The 18,599-nt window shown below is 48.2% G+C and overlaps 4 protein-coding genes across 4 annotated transcripts; 2 read left to right on the top strand and 2 right to left on the bottom strand.

The window, feature by feature from the left end:
* Positions 1-1,404: 1,404 nt before the first annotated feature.
* On the top strand, positions 1,405-5,384 carry PFICI_05018 (uncharacterized protein; the record flags this gene model as incomplete). The annotated part of the gene is made up of 7 exons (XM_007833599.1): positions 1,405-1,423; positions 1,500-1,544; positions 1,612-3,939; positions 3,991-4,145; positions 4,195-4,506; positions 4,566-4,850; positions 4,905-5,384. The coding sequence occupies 7 exons, from the start codon at positions 1,405-1,407 to the stop codon at positions 5,382-5,384; spliced, it is 3,624 nt and encodes a 1,207-aa protein (XP_007831790.1).
* A 3,747-nt stretch (positions 5,385-9,131) lies between these two features.
* PFICI_05017 (Chitin synthase D) lies at positions 9,132-11,706 on the top strand (the record flags this gene model as incomplete). Its single annotated transcript, XM_007833598.1, has 3 exons — positions 9,132-9,176; positions 9,233-9,399; positions 9,456-11,706. The coding sequence occupies 3 exons, from the start codon at positions 9,132-9,134 to the stop codon at positions 11,704-11,706; spliced, it is 2,463 nt and encodes an 820-aa protein (XP_007831789.1).
* A 596-nt stretch (positions 11,707-12,302) lies between these two features.
* PFICI_05016 (uncharacterized protein) lies at positions 12,303-13,269 on the bottom strand (the record flags this gene model as incomplete). Its single annotated transcript, XM_007833597.1, has 3 exons — positions 12,303-12,658; positions 12,727-12,848; positions 12,971-13,269. The coding sequence occupies 3 exons, from the start codon at positions 13,267-13,269 to the stop codon at positions 12,303-12,305; spliced, it is 777 nt and encodes a 258-aa protein (XP_007831788.1).
* Positions 13,270-14,748: 1,479 nt separating this feature from the next.
* Positions 14,749-16,078, bottom strand: PFICI_05015 (uncharacterized protein; the record flags this gene model as incomplete). Its single annotated transcript, XM_007833596.1, has 4 exons — positions 14,749-14,903; positions 14,975-15,028; positions 15,119-15,294; positions 15,375-16,078. The coding sequence occupies 4 exons, from the start codon at positions 16,076-16,078 to the stop codon at positions 14,749-14,751; spliced, it is 1,089 nt and encodes a 362-aa protein (XP_007831787.1).
* Between the last annotated feature and the right edge of the window lie 2,521 nt (positions 16,079-18,599).

The following is an 18,599-nucleotide window of genomic DNA, read 5'->3' as shown; positions in this document are numbered from 1 at the left end:
AAAATTTTAAAATAAATTGAAAAATTATAAAACGTATTATTTTAAAGCTAAAATTAAATTTAATACTTTTATTATACGTGTAATTAAATATAATTAAAGTTATTTTATTAATATAATTTTTATTTATTTATTTATTAGATTTATAAAATAAAATTTATATTTTTAAAAAAAAATATATATTAAAATAAATTATTATAGCTTAACAAAAGACGGCAATATTAAAAATAATTATAATATTTATTATATTACTTATAGAAGATATTAAAATAAGTTTCTCCTTATTTTTACCATTTTTCGTTAATTAATTATAAAAGATTGAAAAATCACTGTTTTGCGGGGAATCCTGTTGCAAAAGGGGGTGCGTTGCATAAGTGGGTCCGACTGGTTAGGTGGGTATGGCAGATCCCTCTACTTAAGTATGAGACATCATCAGATCGTATACACAGATGCATCACTACGCGCAAGGGCGACCGATCAATGGAAATAAAGCTCTGATCATAAAGGAAACCATGTCGCTTGTACAGAGTATTATCGGCGGAAAAATAAATAGATGAATCATGAAGTGATTTCATGAAAATAGGACCAAGTCAACCTTGTGCTCCCAGAGATGTTGGGGATTTAATGAATGAGGTGCAAATATTTGAAAGGTGGACAACATGCGACTCATCAATATGGAAGCCAGGAACCGCAATCATCATTATGACTGCATGAGTTGCCCTAGGTGTAGGTTCTCTGGCGCCTCTTCGGGGACACATGTGTGCCTAGCTTACTACCATTCAAGTAATTACCCCTCCGGAACCGGCAAAATTGCTCGGAAAGCGTCACTGGAAGCCACCTATCTGAGCACACCCAAACGGGCTGGCAGCGTTCATCCACTCACAGCTCGCCCACCAAGGAAGGTACCTACCGCCGATTATTAGTGCAGCCGCTGCAGTCAGTACCTTGATCACACTGCAATCGTAAATCGCCAAACTGCTTCACTAAAAAGGTACCTTGACGGCTTCGAGCGGCTCTCATTGGGCGCCGACAAGTAGGCTTCATCGCATCCTCTGGTTGCATTGCCAACGAATGCCAGTCTTTGTTTCTCGTTTTGATCTCCTCATCTCGAGATTTCTCTACCTGAATAAAGAGGCGCTGCTGTCATTTTCTCACCACTGCGCCCGTTCGCGCCTCTTTGCCCTCAATTTCCGACCCCGCCGTCGACCACCGAGTACCTTCTGCCTTGGCTCGCAATAGCAGGGCAGAAACCTCAACCTTCTCACCGATGCCGACCGCAGCTCGAGCGCTCTGCCACATCCACCACAGTGGGCACGCGATCCCATAGCGGTGGTCGCCGGCTGTACGAATGTAGTGCCAATCATTCAAGAAATCACACACGACCTATTTTCGATTGGGCTATCCATCATGGATCGCCCAAGAAGACGTGAGTTTGCCGCGCTCGCCCAGAGTGCTACCCAGCTCTTGCATGATTGACGCTTCCAATGCTGACGAACATCCAGGCGAGTTGCGCTCGCTCAATGAGCGCGCATGGGATGGCGACACAGGTAAGCACACAAATTGAGCGCCTCAAGCTACGTGAAGCAGCATTTGTTCGATTGACATCTGGCACAGGCGTCTTTCCGGTTGGAAAGTCTCTCGACTCGTCTCTCAAGAAGAATACCGCTTTTATCAAACGACTGCGAACTGCAATCTCCTCAGCCACCTTGAACACATTCCTGCAGGAGATCAAGACTCTCAGTTTGACCAAGTACCTCTCCGAAATTATCTCGGCATGCTACGAAGGACTATGCAGGCTCAAAAGCCCAGGCGAAATCGACGCTGGAGTAGAAATTGTCAGCGCGTTGCACCAGCGATTCGGCCCGGCCGACTTCACCGAGTATCTGGGCTGGTTGCTGGGCAAGGGCATGGCTACACCCGACAAGAGTTTGCTCAAAGCTCTGGCGCCCGAGGTTCGCGAAAAGGAAGAGAAGGAGCGCCTGGTCCGCCAACGGGCACTTTTACGTGTGGTCACCGAATTATGGCTCCTCGGCGTGCTCAGAACACTTGATGATGTCAAGCCTGATGGAACTGCTGCCGGCAAGGAGACGGGCCTGAAAACCAAAGCGCCTGGCTCGACAAAGGTTGGTACTACGGAACCATTCCCACTCGAGGTCCTCAAGGACTTGCTGGGCCACGATCGAGAGCATACGAATCTACCTCTTCTTGTGATCTTTGTCAAGACGTTCAGCTGGGATATTCTCGGTGCCAAGTCCTCAGCAGGAGAGGGACGAAAGACTGTTGAAGAAGATGGTGTCACTCGAACCGAGGAAGCCCCCTTGGCCATTGACGGGAGTGACGGCGCTGCCGACAGCACTGACGATCCCCCGATTACCTCTCCCGAGCTCCGAGAACGATTTCGCAACATCCTCAAGCGGTACTTTGACGATGTCACGGCCCATATTCTTCGTGACCAAAAACACATTGCTGCCCAAAAAGGCCGAAACTCCGAGGCTTATGTCAAGTCTGGCGAGGTTTTTGAAGATCGCCAAGCCAATTTCGAACGCCTGCTCAAAGCCCAGGAGCGTCTTGTCAGCAACGCTCAGGTTGTCGCTGAAGCTATCGGTGCTGAAATGCCTGATCTGAAGGATGCTGGTGACGCTCTAGGTGCGTCAAATGGCTCCATTGGTCTGGTGAAAACTGGCGACTACCTCCGCGGACAAAGCGACGGGGCCGGCATCTGGGAGGACGATGAGGAACGGCGCTTCTATGAAAACCTCGTCGATTTAAAAGGCAAGGTACCTGGCATTCTCCTTGAGGATGGAAAGAAGAAAAAGTCCGATACCGACGAGCAAGTTGGAAAGAAAGCGGATATGAATGACGTTCAGGATGCGCCCAAGCCCGCTGAAGGTGCCGATGATCAGTCTACAGCCATTGCCAATAAGACTATTGGAGCACAAGTCGACGCTCTGCTGACACGTCTTCCCGAGCTTACCAACAAGGACGCGGTTGACGATACTGCTATTGACTTTTGCTTCTTGAATTCAAAGGCATCCCGAAACCGTTTGATCAAGGCCTTGACCGAGGTACCCAAAGGACGAACCGATTTGCTTCCATTCTGGGCGCGGCTGATAGCTACACTCGGCCGATATATGCCTGATATACCCAAGGGCGTGGTCGAGTATCTGGACGCGGAGTTCCGAAGTCTCCAACGGCGCAAGGAGAAAGACTTCCTTGGACAGGTCCGACTGAGCAATATCCGCTACCTTGCGGAATTGACCAAGTTCGGCATCGTTCCAGAACATGTGGTATTCCACTGCCTGAAAGTGAGCCTGGACGATTTTTCCCGGATGAATATCGAGATTATTTGCAATTTGCTCGAAAATTGTGGTCGCTACCTACTGCGCAGCGCTGAGACCTCTCCTCGGATGGCGACATTCTTGGAAACCCTCCAGCGCAAGAAGTCCGTGCAGCATATAGGACAGCAGGAACGCATGCTCATTGAGAATGCGGTCTATTATGTTGACCCTCCTGAGCGGTCTGCCATTCAGCAGAAGGAACGCACGCCTACTGAGCTGTTCATTCGCAAGCTCGTCTATGTAGACATGACCAAACGAAACTATACCAAGATACTCAAGCAGATCCGCAGATTGCACTGGGAAGAGCCCGATGTTGTTGCAATCCTCGCCAAAGTGTTTTCGAAGCCTGGCAAGGTTAAGTACGGCAGCATCCACATTTTGGCGATCCTTCTCAGCGCTGTATATCGCTACCATCCGGGTTTTGTGCTCAGGGTAATCGACAACGTCCTAGACTCAGTCATGTTGGGTCTCGAGCACAACGATTTCAAGTACAACCAAAAGCGGATTGCGGAGATCAAGTATCTGAGTGAGCTCTACAATTATAGAATGCTGGAACACCCTGTCATCTTTGACACCTTGTACAAGATCACGACTTTTGGTCATGGTGAGCCCCTTCTTAACTTCTCAATGCCAATCCATTACTAACATCCTCTAGGCGGTGCACCTCTCCCTGGGCGCATGAACCCCTTTGACTTGCCTGATGATTACTTTCGCATTCGACTTGTCGCTACTGTACTAGAGACCTGCGGAATGTACTTCAGCAAAGGACCAGCTGGCAAGAAGCTCGATTACTTTCTTTCCTTCCTTCAGGTAAATTTTACTGACAATTGACCTTGATATGTGTGCTAACTGTCCATAGTATTACATCTACACCAAGGCGCCTCTCCCCATGGATATTGAATTCATTGTGCAAGATGTCTACTCTCTTACGCGACCCCAGTGGAAACTTGCCACATCTCTCGAGGAAGCATCAAAGGCTTTTCAACTGGCTATTGCCCAGGATCAAAAGAATGCCGGTGTGGACGGTGCTGCCGATCCAGATCCTGAAGCCGAGGACGATGCAGAGAGTGTAGCATCTTCTGATGATGAGGGTGACGGAGATGGTATTATGCCAGAGGCTGACGGCGAGGAAGATGCAAACTCTGATGATGATGAAGGCCACGAACTTGATGTAAGAGACTTCCGGGTATTGAGATCTGGGGGCTCGAGCGCTAATCACTTCCTCCGTAGGACAAATCTTCTGGAGACTCTGAATCAGAAGAAGAGGAAGAAATCGTTGTGACTAGGGAGACAGGAACGATTGATCCGGAAGAAGAGGCCGACTTTGAACGCGAGTATGCGAAAATGATGGCTGAGAGCTTGGAATCGCGGAAATTTGACCGCAAGCCGCTCTTCGATGTCCCTCTTCCCATGCGATCCTCCAAGACCCGGGAGGCTCCAAAGACACAAGAAGTCGAAAACCCTGCCAACATGATGGCCTTTTCATTGCTTACCAAGAAGGGCAATCGTCAGCAAGTAAGTACTCACTCCGACCGCAAATCTGTAGTGCCCAGGAGTTGACATTTACAGACTCGAACGGTTGAACTTCCATCGGACTCCACCTTTGCTGTTGCCATGAAAACCCAGCAGCAAGCAGAGCGAGAGGAGCAGCAACGCATCAAGAACCTGGTTCTTAATTATGATCTTCGTGAGAGCGAAGACCCTGATGGTGATACTACCACGACACCCCTCATCAAGAATTCCAATATTCACAACAGAATGAAAGCAGGCCCCGAGAAGACAACTACGTATCACATCAACCGCCCTGAAAAGCAGGGTAAAGATCGAGGCGGACAAAGAGTCCGCAGGCTTGAGATGAACGACTTGGACTGGTATGGTAACACCCGTGATAACAATCAGCAGGCAGCTTCACATGTCGAGCCTTCCACCAGAGTGGAGGCAAGTGGTGAGATCGGCTTTCCCAGCAAGCGCAGAGAAAGGGTTCCAGGATCTCAGGCTCGATACCGAAAACAAGCCTATGCCGGTCAAAGAGCCCGCGCCGCCTCATAATGCACAACTAACAAACGGCCTGTTGGGCAATCTCTTCTAGGACATGATTGGGTGGTCATTGCATACCCATAATATTCTTCTTTCCAAGTTGCGTATCTTTTGCGATGCCACTCCTGCGACGTGGAAGCGTGCTTTGAAGTACTCATGCTAGTGCTACTAAGACGCATGCCAGTCAACGCACATAACCTCGGCGGCAAACGCGCATTGGATCATCACCTCCCCGTTGTTCAGCGCATGGCACAATGCTCGGAGCATCGGCGGAATCGCGCTCGCCAGTGACCTGCTGTCCCCGATCACTTCGAGATAACTGCTACCAGGAAACAGATTCCCTACATTGAGGAAGACGCTGTCTACGTTGCCTCCGGCGATGTGTATCTCCGCACAAGCTTGAATGATGGATATTCAAAAGAGCATCCAATTGCGATAGCGTGGAAGAAAGCTGCATAGAGTCAGTTAGACGCAAGTTCTTTGGAGCATGGCATCTAATATGCTACGGAGGCATGGCAACAGCTTGTACTCGACTTGTTTGAGGACATTGGTTTAGATTGCTTCGCTAATAATAATCTTCCCGCTCGCTGCAATGCCAGAGCACGCAAAATGGGACGGCACGGCCACCGGTCGAACCTTTCGCGGTATCTGGCAAGCAGATCATCTACCTACGTACCTCCCTACAGATAGTAATAAGCATTCATACCATCTGTCACTTTTGCTGCCCATTTGGACGCAGTTTCTCCAAGGTTTGTGCCATTGTAACTCATGAAAAAAGTCACGTCACCACACAAAAGATGGAAAAGGTTATACAGTAGAAGCAATAGCAAGTTTAAAGTTCCATTACGCCAAGCAGGTTGGGTGGTTTCAATGGTGGGCCGCCACCTTTTTGGATAGAAGCCGGCAGCGCAGGTCAGAGTAGGCAAAGCTCCACTTCCAGAGAGGGCCGCCGGGTAAAATGCTTATTACGTGTATACGTACATTACTAGGTATATATTTTTGGTGCCTATGTTGGGTAGGATTGATCAATTCATCAGTTGACGCAGAAGACAGACTTCCTTTTTTTTTTTCCCCTTCTTAATTTCATTGCTTTCCATGCAGCAGTCACTGTCGCAACTGCGACCTTACAGGCGAAGTAACTTGCCTCTCTCCTGACGAAAGGGGCAAACGAGAGAAAGCATCGTGTTGAGACGAAAACAGAAATGGATTGAGACGTCAAATGTGCAGTCATGCAAAGCTACCTACCTGTGTACGTAGAAATGTACCTGATCAACATACGTTAAACCCCTGGCTAACAGTAGAGGACGCATGTACTAAATAGCCTGTAACTTTGAAAGCTCTTGGTGCTTGCTAGAACTCGGGGCCCTAGCAATCGACCGTCTACCGCCGCCTGAAACTGGCGCCTGCCTCCCCCACATTTTCCTTCCTTGAACCACTTGCGCCTCGTGTCGATTATTTTATCTGCTTCTTGGCGTCTCTTTTTCAGATTCATCGAGAGCCAGCTACAGCAAGCAGGATCTATCGACACTCCAAGATCCAGTCCTACTCACTCTAATTAACTGGCTGGGTGCCGAATAGGAGTTTTGACGTGCCCCAGCTCCGCCGAGCGTCAGGTCCCTCGCCTGAACAGCCGACCGACCTGCATATCTCCGAATCAGATCCCACCTCAAGTAAGGGCCGGGAAACTTCCATCATTGCTTCTCTGTGTCTAGGCAACTAGGCTCGTGTAATCCCAGCCTCTTGCAGGGAGAGGCGAAAACTTTGCTGCACAGTAAAAGGCTTCCAGTCAGCTCGTCATATATCCGGACCCAATCACATCGCCTCAGACCCCTCAGGTCGACAGTCCCGTGGTTACGCAGAGCCCTGATTAATATATGCAAAGGCAGACCTGACGAATTGGGTTTATAAATGACCCATGGCCCAATGGTATGTACACGTCTCGAAAAGACATACCTACGGAATACGCATCACGGCAGTAAGAGCTGCAGACACGGAAACACCATCAGTTGGGCAATGTTTGGCAGTACTGTATGTAGTCTTTTCACGCGGTCAAGCAGTCAATAGGCAAGAGTCGAAGCGGCCATGCCAAGGTGGCTAGACAACGCACACAGACAACCAAGACACACTTTGGGCTGCATTCTCGGAAATACGCTTGTCGATGACCTCGGTTTTCTTCTCTCGTTTCTTTTTCTCCCAACCCTCGAGCCTCTCATCAAATGGCCTGTGTGGCAAGTCGTAGCGCCAAACACTCCAGCCTCGACAAATCGATATTGGCCTATTATCCGTGCATATTTCCGCCGATCCCAAAGCTTGCGAAGCGCGCAATGTCTACCACTAGCCGTCTGAAAAGTATCAAGAGCCATTCGCCCTCTTTCGCTCGTAAAGTCATGTGTACTCAAGGTCTTCATGATGTGCTGAGATGAATAAACTTGCAAAAGCCGTCATTGAAAATCTTCCAAATTGTATCGAGGATGAATCCCATGGATGGATAGATTGCGCAGCCTCTTACCACTGTTCATACCCCCCTGGCTACCTCACCAACAACCACCATCGACTGGGAACAGACCAACAGCCGCCCGATCGGCCCACTTCTATACCTGATCTAGAACGGTGCAACAGGTCATACAAACTTAGGCTCTACTATTTCTGGACGACCCGTTTCGTCCGGAGTATACAGATCTCAAAAGCCTGGGCCCTCCTCCGCACATCCAGCGATCCAAGGTCCCATCCATGGGTTATGATTCCCGTCGCACGGTTCCACATCGCGGAAACTGCTTGCTGGCTTGACCCAGAAAGTGCCTTGGATGCGACAAGCTAGTTGTTGATACCATTACAAACGGGTGATTCATCCGAACTTCCTGGCTCTGGGCCAGCTACTTCTTAACAGAGCCGTGCTCGCACTCGAACATATCGTCTACGTTTCAACTCTACATCCCCGACATTGCTTGCTCATTCTCGGCCACCAGAGCCAGCCAGACTCATACTTTCGTTCAATCTCCAATTAGTTGCTACTACCTTTCTTTCATCGTTGGCACTGGATCTGTCATTCCTTTCAATGCTCCTGGAGATTCGGAGAACTTGAGTACGGAGTTCGGACCAATCTCCAGTGCCATTATTCCATTAATATCGATTCTGCATGTTCCCTGCTGCCTTTCTGCCGTCAAGCAGTGACGCCCATTACTCGGAACCACGTACCAACGGTTAAAGAATATTGGACGCAAGTCGGAGCAAGCTCGTATTTTATCCCCGACATTGCCCAGTCTTTGGCCCCAGTATCTGCAATTCCTCCACGTGTATGCCACCTGGGTACGAGCATTGTATTACATTCGCCGTCGCCAGCTTCCGGCAACCGGCCAACGGCCACGCCTCGGTCGACCCACGGGCCTGGGTGGAATAATTGTTTTTTCCCCAGCACACGTCTTGTGCCAAAGAAAACAAACCCTAGAAGACATTGCATCGCCCCTGTGTCAAATACGGTGTGTTGAGCTACGAGGCGTCATTGACCAATCATATCCCACAAACTCCCTTGCATATTCCTGCAAGCACCCGACGACAATCCGACCTGAGCACTCTCGTTTTTCATAAATAACCCGACAGATCTTTTTTTAATCCTGCACGGCAGACTGCAGAACCAAGGCTGGACTTTCTGATCCGAGCGTGGCGGTTCCACAGCGACGACACTCTAATACTTAAAAATCACAACCGCCGCCATAGCAACAACCTCTGCTTGAGGCTTGTCACATTCATTCCATCTTCAATATGTCGTCGGACCTAGACATTACCAAGCCATGGCCAGTCCATGAGGTAAGATCACATGAGTCTGGGAATGCGAGAATGTGAAAACTGATCAATTTGACAAGATCGTCTACACTGCGATCGTCGGCACGCTCATGCTGGCTGCTGTCCTCGAGTGGATATTATGGATTGCCGCCTTCTTGTACTGCTTGATCAAGGTCTTTCAAAAAGCTGAACATTGGACCATAAGGGTGCTGGCTGTCATCATTGGCGTATTATTCACACTGTTACGGTATGCCTCTCTGTTCATTTGTCGACGTGACGGGGTGAAAGCTAATCAAAACCCAGCGCCATTTTCTTGCCGATCATGGTCGTCACACTCCCACTACCAAGTGTCATTGTGCAGTACTGGCCCGAAGAAATGGTCGTAGTCCTCCAATGGTTCGCATTTTGGAGTTTTGCTGGTCTTTTGACCGTGCCATGGCTGTTCTGTGTCTATCAACTTGTCACGCACCAACTAGGCAGGACAAAGCGCATCAAGAAAGTCCTGGACGAGGTCTCTGCCCCCAAGGTCGTCATCGTGATGCCTTGTTACAAGGAAGATCCAGATGTTCTAGTCACGGCCATCAACTCAGTGGTAGACTGCGACTATCCTCCTTCCTGTATCCATGTCTTCCTGTCTTTTGACGGAGATCAAGAAGACGAGCTGTACCTCAACACCATTGAAAAGCTTGGTGTGCCACTAACCCTCGAATCGTACCCAAAGAGCATCGATGTTACTTACAGAGCTGCTCGCATCACTGTCTCTCGATTCCCACACGGCGGAAAGCGACATTGCCAAAAGTCTACTTACAAACTGATCGACAAGGTGTACACTGGTTATCTTAAGCGCAACGACAATCTTTTCGTTCTTTTCATTGACTCCGACTGCATTCTTGATCGCGTTTGTCTTCAGAACTTCATCTACGACATGGAGTTGAGCCCTGGAAACCACAGAGATATGTTGGCCATGACTGGTGTCATCACTTCTACAACCAAGTCGCACAGTGTTATTACTCTGCTTCAGGATATGGAGTATATCCACGGCCAACTTTTCGAGAGAACTGTCGAGTCTGGATGCGGAGCTGTCACTTGTTTACCAGGTGCCTTGACCATGCTCCGATTCTCGGCCTTCCGACGCATGGCCAAATACTACTTTGCCGACAAGGCGGAAGAATGCGAGGACCTCTTCGACTTTGCCAAGAGCCATCTAGGAGAGGATCGGTGGCTCACTCACCTGTTCATGATCGGTGCAAAGAAGCGGTACCAGATTCAGATGTGCACATCAGCCTTTTGCAAGACGGAGGCAGTGCAGACAGTGGCATCGCTGATCAAGCAAAGACGACGATGGTTCCTCGGTTTCATCACGAATGAAGTCTGCATGCTGACTGATTGGCGTTTGTGGAAACGGTACCCAATTTTGCTCGTGGTCCGATTCATGCAGAATACTATTCGAACGACAGCACTACTCTTCTTCATCATGGTCTTGGCCATCATCACAACAACAAAGAAGGTGTCCGACTTACCAGTTGGATTCATTGCCATCTCGCTCGGATTAAACTGGCTCATGATGATCTACTTTGGTATGAAGCTCAAGCGCTTCAAGATATGGTTGTATCCCATGATGTTTGTTTTGAATCCATTCTTCAACTGGTACTACATGGTATACGGTATCTTTACTGCAGGCCAACGCACCTGGGGAGGCCCCCGTGCAGACGCTGCCAAGGCAGATGAGGGCACCACACCGCAGCAGGCTGTCGAACAGGCAGAGAAGCAAGGCGACGAGCTCAACGTTGTCCCAGAGACTTTCATTCCCGCGGTCGAGAAGAAGTCCTCCATCAAGCGATCCAAGAGCAAGTTGCAGCCACCAGAGAAGGCAGAGGGCAAGTTTGCTGTTCGGGAGAGGAAGCCCAATGGCTTCTATGCTCATCCAGAAGAGTCAGTGTACAGTGTCAACTTATTGGCTGGCTCATCTTCCGAACTGCCTACACATCGTTACGAACTTCCCCATCGCGACTCATGGGAAAGTTTCATGAATGGTGCTTCAGGAAATCAGTCAGTCTACTTCCCGCGCAGGGTTGAGAGTATAATGGGCGAAGAGGATCGCAAGAAGTACGAGATGGCACAGCAGAATCAGTACAATCAGTTCTTGGGCAAGTCGAAACAGTTCGCCGTTCCGCCGCCTGGCCAAGTCTATGAGATATCCGATACCGAGCTCAATAAAGCCGGATGGACGGATCCAGTAGATGCTCCATACTCTGACAATGTCCCGGACAGCCATCAGCGAAAGGGAAGCGCCGCTAGTAGCAGCAAGGACTTTGACACAGCGGAGATCGAGCATGCCAACGAACCACGGGGGCAACGAGGGTCGCCACTTGGCGTGCCGGGCACTGCACAGAATCGCCCTCGGAACGGACGCAGTCCACTGGGTCGCGCGAGCTGGATGAGAACTTCCGCGGCTGATGAGCTTGAGATGGATGGCCTAGAGTCAGAGTCGAGAGATGCGTCTCCAGCCCCGTCATTTTCTACCAAGCAAGGCGATTCGCGAAAGTCCAAGTAGACTCTTCTCAAGGAAGTTGATGTATATGCACGACGTTATGGTATAGAAAAGGGGCAGCATCATAGGCAAAATTAGGGCATCGATTTGATGATGAATACATTAATATCTCAAGAATCACAGTAAAGTGCAGTGCAGTTATACTGTGGTCCACGTTTCGTTCCGAGCTGTTTACTTGTGACGTTGGTTACATCTTTGCTGCTGCTAAACAAGGAAAACGAAGCAGACTAAACAAATAATCTCCTGAGGACCATTATCTATATTGACACCCCCCAGGAAATTTACTCTGGCCTGGGGTGCATTGTACATGGCTTGACACCATACTTTCAATGTTTGTCTCGGAAACCATGGCAACTTAGAAGTGCACTTTCAAGATTTAATTCAATGCAGCATGCCAAAAGGAAAAATGAAAACAGAGAGTGTATTCAATTTGTATTGGAACGCTACTTTTTCCTCCATGGATATAGCTATCGCAGGATAACATTGTCCAATCTCCAATAATACCAATTTCGAGTAACGCCATCACGGAACGCCAAAATACCATACCGTCAGACGCTTTTCAAAGCCTTTTGATTACTTCAGGTCTCATTGCTTTCCCCTTATACTCCTGGAGGGCAATGACAGAAGGACCTAGGCAAACCCACAGCGATGCGGAGTTGCATGGTCAGGTAGTCCGTGTATTCTGTCTCATAAGCATCTAAAAGACTCTTGTCCTCTGCCATTCGGAAATGGAGGAGATCGATGATGTCCTGGCTATCCTCAGCAGAGTCAAGCACGGCTTGCATGAGGTCGGATTTGATGTCAATGAGTTCGTCCATGGACTGGTTTAGTTGGAAATTGTCATCTCTTCGCGCCTCAAACGCCTCTTGCAGGAGCTTTTCGATGAATGGTTCGATCAATGAGCTGAACTCTTCAGTTGGGTTCAACTTTTTTAAAATTCTTATCTTCTGGGCATCTGCGTAGTCGAGATTTCAATACGAGAAGTTGATTACTGATGCATGAGAAATTCAAGGGAACACTAACCTGGCAACTTCTCGAGCCTTTCGACTGTGACTCCCTTTCCAGGCGATTTTTCCTTGCCAGTAACTAAAAGATCCACAATGAAGTTGCCAGAAGAATCCACTAATGCCTTGGTATGACATTTTCTATTAGGGAGACCTGCGTTATAGTCTCTAGCCCGCAGATTATACAGCCTGTACAAGCAACTCGTAAGCAAGGTGGCCTCTCATCATGAAAAGAATGGGCAATCTGATTCCATTATACTTACGCACTCCCGAGTCCCGCGGACTGGCGTGCCTGCAATTCACTCAGGACATGAAATAAATCATTGTTGACACTGTTCAATTTGGTTCCGATGTCATTGATGTCTTCGTTGAAATGCTTATCGCTGGTCTCACCAATGTGTTTTCTTTCGTTTGGATCCGGAGTTGGCAGAATTGGCAAGGTCACTGGTCCTCCAGAAGCCCCCGTGGCTTTGGAGGGTTCTCCGCTGGATCGCGACGGAAAATTCTTCACAGAACCTGCAGAGTTCCCGTCCGTCTGTTGGGTCCTGGTAGCTATTGGCATGTTTGATGATGATTTGACTTTGTGTAATTGCGGGAAAGAAACAAGAGAGCACCAGCCAGCTACAGAGGCAAATGAATCAAAGTCTTAAATACTTGAAAATATCATTCCTCCGATCATATGTGACTTGACACAAATTGATTGACAGCCAGAACCGCCGCACATACGCAACCTGTATAGGCAACCATTCACATGCGAAAAAATCCACTTGATATCATGATTGGAAGTATATATTCAAACAGAAAGATCGCTGCTTCTGAGTTTGACAAACTGACGAATTACATTCCCAATGCAATGCATCAGCTGACAAGAAACTTCCACCACGGGCATTTTCGTACGAATGGAATATCATAGAATTCCACTGGAGTAAAGAGTGCACATTATATTGGTCAAAGTTAGATGTGTGTAATTAAACGATAATCTATATGCGCTGATAGGTTGATATACGCAGAGGTAATCGTGATGAGGGAGCTGGCTGGCGGAGATGAGTCGGATGGGGTCAAATTGTGACATATGAGAGGGAATGATCTGATATTCCATGCCGAGCCAGATTATCGTGACAACCAGTATTTGTTGGCATCAACGACACTGTAACAGCATGGGGTTGAAGCCAAAAAGTCACAAAATTGATATGAAAGATCGAATCCCTTACATTCGGGTTTCGGCACTTCTCAAGTCTGTAGGTAGGGCAAACCATCGCTAAGACCATGGCGGCTGCGGGCTGATTTTCCAGTCTCAGACATTTGTGATGCGCTTTGAATGCTAGGTACCAATCAGGTTAGGTTTGATGAAGAATCGTAGAGGAAGGCATGAGCAGATGAAAACAAACCTGGAGGTTAAGAGGACCTAGTTTTCAGCTTTGGAATCTTATCCGGGCTCGTGGTCTAAATGTGTGAATCGAATTGGTGGGGTATAGTGCCAGAGGCTGTGACACCCTGGGTTCCAGTAGTATAGTCTGGAATTGCTTAGTACAGAGTATCTGCTCGCTCGACACTAGTAGCTAGAATTTCCCCATCATAGGTGTGGCGGGACATGCCGAAAGTCTTCATGGGCAGAACCAATTGAGAGCTTGTACACCTTAATCCTCAACACGAAAGTGAGGTAGGGATAGTACCAACCATAAATCGGCAAATCGAGAAGACTACTAGGATATATTACTGGTCAATGGATAGATACCAATGTACAGCCTCGTGTATTGTAGCGCTGAAGGCATGCATCTTTGGCACATGTCAAATCATGTTATTTGACTCGCATGAATCATATACTCAACGTTTGCATTTTCTATAATTATGGAGGATAGGGGCAACAGGAAAGTTGTAGCTTTGCTCAGACATTCTCTCATAGCTTTATACTCGCCTACTCCCACCTCCAATTACGACTCTCGTACAATTTCATTGATATTGGGACCCAATCCCCTTTTTGGAGCAATTAACCATGCAGCCACACTGATTACTCATTTTCCAGCACATCGCCAAGCATGTTTCACCCAGATGCACTATAAACTGCAGGCAGGCCCATTGCTATGCGGAGTTGCATGGTAGCTGCCTCAGCTTTGTACTCACGGTCCTCATCCAGAGACTCGAATCGAAGGGCGCCAGTCATTTTGAGGTCGTTCAGAATCTTTTGCTTGATATCGGCTTTGGACGAGTGAAGCATGTCAGTTCAGTACGACTTGTGTGCGCGCGAGAGATTAAAAAGAGATACTAACGTGTCAAGTTCTCAAGCTCCCGAATTGTGAATAGAACACTCTTCTTTTCATCGGCTATATGATGTCAAATCGGGTCAGCAAGACTAACAATGACATGGAAAATGGAAGACGGTGAAAAAAAGAGGCAAGGAAAGATGAACCGACGGGACAAGCTCTCAATTGTGTCCATGGTATGTTTGTTTCCAGCTTTGGACGGCATCTTCTCCCTTTTGTAAAGTAATTCGTGTAATTCTCCTTTCTCGGTGATCAGTGGCAAAAGTCCGGTGTATCTCCTATCGCGAAGCGCCGCATTGTAGTCTCTGACTCGCTGGTTCTGCTGCCTGTACTCGGATATCCCTCGGGTCAGCTATGCTTGCATCATGTGGAGGAAAGTATACAAATATTGCTCCCTTTCACATACATGATGTCAATTAGTTGTGGCGCCGTAGACTTTTCCAGCAATCCCAAAAGGATTCTGTACAAGTCGAGGCTAAAGACGTCCAAAGCTGTCTTGGCCTGGAAGACATCGCTCTTGAGGGGCCAGCGAGTGGGTTCAGCGTTCATCTGGCCGAGATTCAATCCCATTGCTTTTGCATCTTGCCACGCTTTTATGGCTTGCGCCTTTTCTTCATCACTGAGTTCGGGTCTAGCTTTATCCCGCCGGGTTGTTGTCATGGGTTCCTCGGACTCGGAAATCTGGCCATCACCTTCTGGTTTGGATATAGCGTCGAGGCCATTAGGCTCTGATAAGTCATGGATATCTTCAGGCTCGGGTTTGGACGCAGTCTTCTGGGATATTTCTTTCTTCTGGGGTGTTTCCTCGGTATCAGGTTTGGGTGCAGCTTTCTGGGCTGTCTCTCTCTTTTGGGTTGTTTCCTCGGTATCGGGTTTGGGCACAGCCTTCTGTGGTGTCTCCTTCTTCTGGGGCGTTTCTTCGCGGCGAGGTCGACTTTGACTGGGTGCTGCCTCTTGGGTGCTGCGGCGGCGGACGTCGGTTTTGGAGCCGTCAGCTACGGGGCGCTTGGGGGCAGGTTTTGCTGGACTAGATGCATCGTCATCAATGTCCCTGGGGACACCGTGAGGCATGTCGTCGGTGGCGGTGGGCTTTTTACTTGTAGTCGACATGGTGCTGAGCGATAGGGACCAAGGGGAAGGGTTGCGTTCTCTGTAGATTCAGATCAATCAGTCGAAGAATTCAGGGTGGTAGGCGGAAGGTATATAATAATCAGAGTTTCGCGCCGTTGCCCAGTCTTTGTGGAAGCCCCATGGTGCTTGGCATCAAGCCAGCAAACTCAGATGATTCTCATAACCACTTATTCCATGATAGAAACGATTAGGGGAAAGTCTGGAAGTATACATGAGGCGTTCGTCAGCATTGGACGGCTGCTTCCATCGTTCCAATACCTCAAAAAACCATGCTTATGGTCGACGCTTCTAGCTAAAGGTTTGTTCAGCTCCAAGTCCAATGATTAATGCATTGGAAGACGATCACTGAGAACGATGATGACAACCAAGCTATGCAGAACCGACAAAGCTAGTATAAAGTATATACCAAGTTTTCAGTGTAATTATACCAAGTTTTCGGTAAAAGTCAACTAGTAATCGACGGTTCGCAGCTCCCCGCAAAGCATGGCGCAAATCAGGTTTCTTTGTGACTGAAGATGGCCGGCCTTTGTGTAGTTGTCTCCATCGATCACATATACGCTCCAAGTTACTGAAGTGCTGGAAAAAAGGGCAAATCCTTGATTTCGTGGCGCAGAAACGTCCTGTTTGAATCGAAGACTGGTCGTTGCAGGAGGGGTAGACCATTATAGGTTCCGCCGTTAGTATAGTCCAGTTTCGCTTAGTAACAACCCATCGATCTAGTTCCAGCTTAAACAGCTTTGAATGATGACCGATTGCATTACCTGGGACAATTAATGCTTGTCGCAAGGTTTTCTATTAGGAAACGACTCGAAGCTTGATGGAAATTCGTCGTCCGCACCCGGGCCGTAACCTCTTACGAAGCAGACCAGCTTTGCAACTTGCCAAAAGGCGGAGAATATGCTCCTAGGCACAAGTCGGAAAAGCGGCACTAGATGAATGATTAGGCCATAGAAGACGGTACGGCATCTCGAGAATTGGCTTTTCCCGGCAGTTTGTTGCACTGTTATGTCAATCGTTCGCGGCGCCAGACTTGAGCATCGCTTCAGAGCTTGTCCTCAACCTGAAAAGCCAGAACTTGATTTCAGCACTTCGGGCACGTGTATCTTCGACTGTAAGGGATCCAACCTCGACTCATTGGAAGTGGAGGGGACAAGCAATCAGACAATACAGCGATGAACGGCATTGAATCAAGTTCTCTCAATTAATCGCCTTGGAAGCTCTTGCAAGAATCACAACCCAAATTGCCGGATCTAGTATCAGGCATGCATAGACGACAAACAGCTCTTGCATTTGAGGATAGCGTGTGTGACCACTGAGCGGCGGGATCGTCCTACCTCTTACCAGGATATTAATTTGATAAGACCGGGGAAATCTATAGCCACGATTCATGTTGAAAATGTTGACACAAGCATCTCTCTCCAAAAGCAACTTTGATGTCAAGAGGCTCGAGTTCTGAGTTGGAGTCGTTGCCGGTCCGAATCCTTTGATTTGGACAAAGTCGTTCTGCGGCGGGTTCAGGAAAACTAAGATAAGATCATTCTACCCTGGAGACATTCGTGAGTTGAGAGTCATATCAGAAGATTCGTCGGCCAGTGACGAGAGTGCACGTATTTTGCAAGGTAATTAACAATCATTGTCACCTCTATATTGGTACCTGAATTATGCTTACGCAGCCAGTGTAAAGCTATAACACATACATGCGGATTAAAACCTGTAACACAGTAACAACATGACTCAATCGTTGTTGATCAACATGATGAGGGCGGGAAGAACCTAAAGTCTATCTGCTGAAGGGTGTCATGGTAACCCCATCAATGATCTGTCTCTCTGTGTGTACGCAAATAGGACTTTTCTAACCATTAAAAACAGCATTCCATAACCTTCTGGCCTCACCAGGGGCACAGAAGGGACCCGATAGAACATATCACTGGCACCAGCACATTGAAGAATGGAACTTGGTGATAAAGCTCTATCAGTATGAGCAATCAACATTCCCCTTCTGCCCAACGTCTTCAAGATCCACTCAGCCATGTTTTGCGTAGATGATGATCTTCGGAGTAGCGGTCGCAATATCAAGAAGGCACAGATAATCTTGGATAGGTGCGATTTGGAAACATGCAATCCAAATAGCCACGAGGAAACAGCTCAAACTCCAAGTGGTTGGACGAAGAGATAACCCCCTTTGGCAAAAGCGCGCAGCAGCTTCCAAGACGGATACCGACAAAATCTCGTAATATCACGAGGCAGGTTTTTCTTACGATTCCAAGTAATGCCAAGTGTTCTCGATCATCAGGGACGTTTTACTACTAGTGGGCATGGATGCAAGTGATGTGCATATACACACAGACGTGTGTTTGTGTGCGTAACAAGTGAGCTGCTGTAAGTGAGGCCCGGGGGACTGGATTGGGGTTTTTGGGGGGGGGGGCCTCTCAAGCCTCTCCACAATTCCAAACGGCTGTTAGCGCTGTGCCGATCCGGCTGTTGCCCTTGTAAAATAACA

This window comes from Pestalotiopsis fici (assembly GCF_000516985.1).
Source record: "Pestalotiopsis fici W106-1 unplaced genomic scaffold PFICI_Scf_3, whole genome shotgun sequence".
In the NCBI taxonomy this organism is placed as follows: Eukaryota; Fungi; Ascomycota; class Sordariomycetes; order Amphisphaeriales; family Sporocadaceae; genus Pestalotiopsis; species Pestalotiopsis fici.
Note: the sequence above shows the minus strand (reverse complement) of the source record. Positions and strands in the feature narration are given on the sequence as shown.